The 7,268-nt window shown below is 36.2% G+C and overlaps 2 protein-coding genes across 2 annotated transcripts; both read left to right on the top strand.

The window, feature by feature from the left end:
* Nucleotides 1–399: 399 nt before the first annotated feature.
* Nucleotides 400–6,000, top strand: LOC134246603 (uncharacterized). The gene has a single exon (XM_062728982.1). It carries the CDS (start codon nucleotides 400–402, stop codon nucleotides 5,998–6,000), a length of 5,601 nt encoding a protein of 1,866 aa, XP_062584966.1.
* Nucleotides 6,001–6,111: 111 nt separating this feature from the next.
* LOC134246602 (uncharacterized) lies at nucleotides 6,112–6,752 on the top strand (the record flags this gene model as incomplete). The annotated part of the gene is made up of 1 exon (XM_062728981.1): nucleotides 6,112–6,752. A coding segment is annotated over exon 1 (444 nt), but the record flags the coding sequence as incomplete, so codon positions are not given.
* Between the last annotated feature and the right edge of the window lie 516 nt (nucleotides 6,753–7,268).

Genomic DNA, 7,268 nt, shown 5'->3' with positions numbered 1-7,268 from the left:
CTTGCCTCTGAATTGCCAAACTATGTCGAGTTCAAAGCCAATTACTATTCATGTTTCGTGCACAACACATATTGTGGAAATTTGGCAGATATGTCTGGGTTAAATTCTGAGACAGGTTTTTCTTTGGAACATGCTTTAAACCGATCTTTTGCAAGCTGCAATGGATGTATTCTGATTTTTCATTCATCAGCAATAGCTTTGATGTCTTGTGAGTGTGGAAGATATGTTGTGTTTGACTCTCATTGTAGGGGCAGTGATGGCTTGTGTGATCCTAATGGAAATTGTGTCTTAACAAGTTTTGATAGTTTTGTTCACTTATGTAGCTTCTTGCGACTTCTTTGCATGTCTATTTCTACTATTCCATTAGAAAATGTTCAATATGAATTAAATTCAATTCACATGAAATCTTTGAAATCAAAACCGAGAAAGTCTTGCGTGAAAATATTTAGCCCATGCAGTAATCGACCAAGAAAAAGAGGTTCAAAAGATCAATGCGAGAAATCAGAGGTCTTGAAAAACTGTACACCTACAAAATGTGTAAAAATCAATCCCGCCTACGGTGCAGATGAGTTAGAAGAAATTGTTACACAAGCAGAAGGAGAAGTTCCCCATGGAAGTTTTTCTCAATATCCTAATGACCGAAGCCCAAATGATATTCTTCCACAAAATGGCCATGAATGTGAAAGTGAAACTGAGAACATTTCATCTCATTTCTTGCACAAAGAAAATGAAAGAAATCATGTAAATAATAAGGATAGATTTGTCAGTACACACAAAACAGAGGCAACTATTTCAAATTTCAAGAAAATTGCAAACTCAGGTCCAACTTATGTCTGCTCGTGTTGTACACAAACATGGTTCAGAGAAGGTGTGAAAAATGCAAATACTTTGCAGAAAGGAGGAATTGCTAATAAGTGTTTATTAGGCATCAAAAGTGAAGTAGACATTGAATGGGTTTGTCATACCTGTCACAGGCTCCTACAACTTAGGAAAATACCCCCTTTTGCAGTTGTGAATGGGTTTCGTTTTCCGGAAATACCTTCAGAATTGAAATTAACAGAAATGGAGGAACGATTAATTAGTCCACGTATTCCATTTATGCAGTTGATGGAAAAACCAAGAGGAGGGCAAAAGAGCTTGCGCGGGAATGTTGTTAATGTCCCGTCTGATGTGAATAAAACCATCAAATCTCTACCACGCACACTTGCAGAAACGGAAACTATTCAAGTAAAATTGAAGCGAAAAATGCAATTCAAACACCATGTGTATCATGAGTCAGTAAGACCTCTCAAATGCCTTGTTGCCCTTCACTGGCTTTTAAGAAACAGTGAAATATTTCAAAGTGAAGGAATTACAGTCAGAGAAAATTGGAATATTTTGGAAGAACAAAGAGACTGGTATGGTTATAATGATGATTCTATGCCAAATACCTCTCAACCTAATGAGACAGAAATGAGGGAGACAAGTGAATATGATGATGTATGGACAGAGGATGAAAATTTTGAAAATAGACTCACAGGAAATACAGACACCCTGTTACATCCTGTTGATGTGAGATCTTCTCAGAAAATCTTGTCATTTGCCCCTGGTGAAAACCAAACACCCCTCGGTTTGTACCAAGATCCTAATGCTGAATACCTGGCATTTCCTACCATCTATTGTGGCCAACCACGTCCTTCAAACAAAGACAGAATGGTTCCAGTTACCTATAGCTCTATTTGCAAATGGGAATTGAGATCTCGAGACAGAAGAGCAGCATGTTCCATGCCTAATTTGTTTTTCAAACTTAAAAAGGTGCAAATCAAGCAAATACAAGACAAAGTTACCCTGGCAATGAGGAAATGTAAAAATGAAGGGAAAAAAATAACAGCTGGACATGTATTAAATCCAGGTACATTTGACAATATTGTAAGACTAAATGAAGGGTATAGAGTTTTGAGGACGTTGAGGGGTTCGCCTGCATATTGGGAAGGTGCAAAAAAAGATGTATTCGCTATGATCAGACAGTTGGGCATTCCTACTTGGTTCTGCTCCTTTTCTGCCGCCGAGACAAAATGGAAGAATTTGCTTCAAATATTAAACAAAGGCTTGAACAACACAGATCTGTCTGAAAAAGATGTTGATGAATTGTCATGGATTGAAAAATGTGAACTCATAAAAAAGGATCCTGTAACTTGCTCCAGGTATTTTGACCACAGATTCAAGATGTTCATGTCTCACGTTCTGAAAGGAAATGCTCAACCTTTAGGAAAAATAGTTGACTATTTCTATCGTGTTGAGTTTCAACAGAGAGGATCTCCTCATATCCATCTTTTACTTTGGATTGAAAATGCTCCTATTTATGGTCATTCAACAAAAGAAGATGTACAAAACTTTATTGACAAACATTCAACTTGTTTCCAGAATGATGACATTGCAGAACTTGTAAACTATCAAACACATCGACATGCACGGACATGCAAGAAAGGCGGTAAAAACATTTGTCGATTCAATTTCCCATTGCCTCCCATGCCAGAGACACTTGTTCTTGAACCTCTCACTGAAGAGTATTTTGAAAAAAATCCCAGTGTACAGCAGGATTTTCAAAAAATATGTGAAATTATGAATGATGTGCAATTATTGCAGTCCCTCAAAACTTTCACTGATTTCTTACAGAAGTTAGAAATGACAAAGGAGAGATATATCTTAGCAATAAGGTCATCTTTGAAGTCATCAAAGGTATATTTGAAACGAGAAGTATCAGAAACCAGAATCAACTCATATAATGACACCTTGCTAAGGTCTTGGGAAGCAAATATCGATGTTCAATTTATTCTGGATGGATATGCTTGTGCAGCGTATATCGTTTCTTATATATCAAAATCTCAGAAAGGCATGTCGAATTTGCTGCATGATGCATGTGAAGAAGCCAGAAAGGGCAATTTTTCTTTGAAACAGCAAGTTAGACAAATAGGAAACAAATTCTTAACTCATGTTGAAATTTGTGCCCAAGAAGCTGCATATTTGTTATTGCAAATGCCTCTCCGATCCAGCAGTAGAACTGTCATTTTCATCAATACAAGTGAACCAGGAAATCGCACTTTCTTACTGAAGTCTTTTGAAGCTCTCCAAGAGTTACCTGAAAATTCTACAGATATTGAAACAGACAACTGGATTAAACGCTACCAAAGAAGACCAAGAGTTTTACAAAATTCATGTTTAGCTGATTTTGTATCAAAATTTGATGTTATTAGGCCCCCAAAAGAAAAACAACACACGGACACTGATGTCTTGCCAGAAGATGATTTTGACGAGGTGAATGATGATGATTCACAGGAAAATGATTGTTTGAATCATGAGAATGAAAGAGAGTATCCAATGAATGATGGGTCTATACTGAGATTAAGAAAAACAAGCAAGATAATAAGGTATGTGCACTACAATAAAGAACAAGATACAGAGAACTATTACAGAGAGCAGCTCATGCTTTTTTACCCCTGGAGAAAAGAGGAGGAAGATCTGAAAGGAAGCCATGGTTCTTACGAGTTATGTTACCAAGAACACGCTGAAATAGTTTTGAAAAACAAACTGCCGTATGAAATGGACAATGGTATAACCAATGTAATTGAAGAAAATATGGATCATATTGCTTGTGGTATGGAACACATTGTTGCTGCAGAAATACAACACAGTGAAGCAATAGATACTGGTGATGATGAAAATGTTTGTCCAGATTATGGTTGTTTCAATCCTGACATGGCTGGTGTTGAATATGACTTGGGGATGGATTTGGGCATAACAAGAAAACAAGTGGAGAAGAATGACGTTTTAGTGAATTCCATGGATAACACTGAATACAATGCCCTTGTGAGAACACTGAATAATAAACAGAAGATTTTCTTTTATCATGTTCTGCACAAAGTCAAAAGTGATGATTTACCAATTTATTGCTTTTTAACGGGAGGAGCTGGTGTAGGTAAAAGCTTATTGACAACATGCCTTTTTCAAGCCATTTCACGTTTCCTGTCAAAGCGCATTGCAGAAAATTGTGATGAGGTGAAAGCTGTGTTATGCGCACCAACTGGTAAAGCAGCATACAACATAGGAGGTCATACAATACACTCCCTTTTCTGCATTCCAGCAAATCAAAATCTGAAATACAAACCTCTAGATGTACAGCAACTTGACAGAATGAGAGTAAAGTTTAAAAGTCTAAAAATTGTCTTTATTGATGAAGTTTCTATGGTTGGAAATAGAATGTTCAATTTTATAAATTTGAGACTTCAGGAAATTTTTGGAAAAGACAGCCCTTTTGGAGGAGTAAGCATCATAGCAATAGGGGATTTATTTCAACTGAAGCCAGTGTTTGATGGTTGGGTGTTTGAGAACATTTCTGATGGGTATGGGCCACTTGCACTTAATCTTTGGACTGACCTATTTGAAATATATGAATTGACAGAAATAATGAGACAAAAAGATGACCAGGACTTTGCAAAGTTGCTTAACAGACTTCGAGAAGGTGCACATACTGCATCAGATATTGACATGCTGAAAACCAGAAGTTGCAACAAGACAGACATTCAAGATATGAATTTTATACCACATTTATATACAACGAATGTGAAGGTGAATAGTCACAATGATGAAGCTTTTGCAAATGCCTCACCTGAAAGTAAATGTATTGTATTGGCATTAGACACAGTGACTGGCGATGTTACAAGTGAAATCAAATCAAAGATACTCAGTCAAGTGCCTGATGATCCTTCAAAAACAATGGGATTATTCAAAGAGTTACCTTTAGCAATTGGACACCCTGCAGAAATCTGCATAAATGTTGATGTGGAAGATGGCCTAACAAATGGTAGTCCCTGCATTGTCAAAAATTTAGACTTCAGAATTGCAAGTTCCAGCAGATGTAGCATAGTTTGGGTTTTGTTTGATGACTCAAGAACAGGATATGCTGCGCGAGTAAAATACAGGCATTTGTACAATGAGCACATACCAAGTCCTTGGACACCTGTTCTTGAAGTGTCAAAGAAATTCACTGTTGGAAGACATAAATCTTGTCATGTAACTAGACGACAATTTCCATTACGCCTGGCATGTGCCAAAACAATCCACAAAGCTCAGGGATCCACTCTTAAACATGTTGCATTAGATTTGGGAACTCGAAAGCAAGAGCATATGCATTATGTTGGATTAAGTCGAGTAAGAAAGTTAGAAGACTTGTTCATCCTGAATTTGAATGACACCAAAATTGCTGTGTCAGAACAAGTCATGCAGGAAATGAATCGCTTGCGTCTTGAAGCCCCTTTATGGGGATGTTTACCAATACTTGAGAATTTGACGTCAGATGTGAAAGTAATATATCACAACAGCAGATCTCTGCATTTGCATCATAAAGATTTGATGACAGAACAAAATATGCTTTCTGCTGACATCATTGCAATTTCTGAAAGTAGACTAAAATCAAGTGACAAGAATGAAGACTACAAATTGCCAGGTTTTACTATTCATCGTTTTGATTCAAGCACACAAAATGATAAAGAAAGACCTCATTATGGATTAGTTGTTTATTCCAGAAAACCTTTGAAAAACATCAAAAATCTGTGTTTATGTGGCATTGAAATGGTCATATGCTCTACTCAGACAAAAGATGAAAATGTCCAGTTGGTCTTCTTTTACTGTCCACCAAGGTTTGCAACAATCAAAAACTTCCACCTCTGTATGACCTCCCTTCTGTCTTTGAGTTTGTTGGATATCATGAAACCTGTTGTTCTGATGGGGGACACAAATATTGACTTATTTTCCCAAAAAGAACAACAATTATTGGAAAAGACAATGGATGTTCCACTACTTCAAATAATGCATAGTTCGACTACAGATTATGGTAGTTGTTTGGATCACATATATACAAATAGGCCTGTCAATACTTCTGACAATTTCACTGGTGTTTCATGTGCTACTTTAGAATCATTTTACTCCGACCACAAACCCATTGTAGCATATATACCTCTGTAAGCTGTTTTAACGATTTCTAATTACATGAACAATACTTCTACCCACTTTTTTGAATTTTGTGCCATTTAAACATCACTTAACTATAGCATATTAATGTTTGGCCATGTACATAGATCATATATTCACAGTACAGTTGAGCAAAATGTTTGTAAAACATAAGTTTAAGAAAAATAAAACCATTAATGACCTCTTTCTTCCTGTAAAGTTAAATTAGACAAAAATTGACAAACTGACTTATTTATAACCATTAATTTAATAATAAACATTTCTTGTGTTAAAGCATACTAGTATTCTGCATTATCTTTCAGATGCTCTACAAGACTCTAAGAGACCTGCAGGTCTCTAGACCAGGAGACACTGCGCCCTACCCTACGACAATGGTGAAAGTCAAGGTAGTGAAGGTTGGGCACACAGCCACCTTCACCAACAGTAATGGAGATAGAGGGCAGATTATGAACTTCAGTGTAGCTGACACCACTGAAGCAATGCTTGCCACTTTGAGTGATGAGACCAAATTTAACCAGATTAGAGAAGGGCGATCGTTAACGATCAGGAATTTTCTTGTGAAAGGAAATAGAATCATCTTCTCAAGGCAGTCAAAAATCATGGCTGGTCAGGCTGTAGCCGTTCCACCCAACCTAGCTTCAAGGGGCCACACACTCATTGTTCCAGCATCCCCAACAAAGACTTTGAAAGAAGTCATGGAGTCTTCAAACAAAGACGTTCTAACAGTCCATGGAGAAGTTATCAAGGTAACATTATTTAAAAAATGGATTTAATAACAACACCTACCATAATGTAAAACCTGGGTTTGGGCAGTTAATACTTTATAAACCATGAAACATTATATAAAAAAATGTTAACTGCCCCAACCAAGGTTTTAGAATTATATTTTAGGTAGCTATTTAATTCATACCTTACTATTTAATTTTCAAGTATTAAGAATATAAAACAATACAAGTTCTTTCTTTAATAAGCCTTCAAATTGTTCATATTTTAAACATAACGTCGAGTAGACTCATATGATTTTGACCTTAGTCATAGTGATGTAGGCTAATCAGATTATACAATTAAACATTAATTTTTTATCCAATTAAATGATGCCTTCCAACCAAAGATAAATTATTAAAAAAATATATATCATTCATCAGAAATGCATTGACTTCCTTTCATTTCCAAACCATTTTACCAAAGAACTTTATTCTGACTACTTTAATATGGTATGATAAATTGAGCAAGTATATTTCTTGACACAGGACGAGGCCATT

The sequence above is a fragment of the Saccostrea cucullata genome, unplaced genomic scaffold (genome assembly GCF_032062105.1).
Source record: "Saccostrea cucullata isolate Sc308-1 unplaced genomic scaffold, CSIRO_AGI_Scuc_v1 ctg20976, whole genome shotgun sequence".
NCBI lineage: Eukaryota > Metazoa > Mollusca > Bivalvia > Ostreida > Ostreidae > Saccostrea > Saccostrea cuccullata.
Note: the sequence above shows the minus strand (reverse complement) of the source record. Positions and strands in the feature narration are given on the sequence as shown.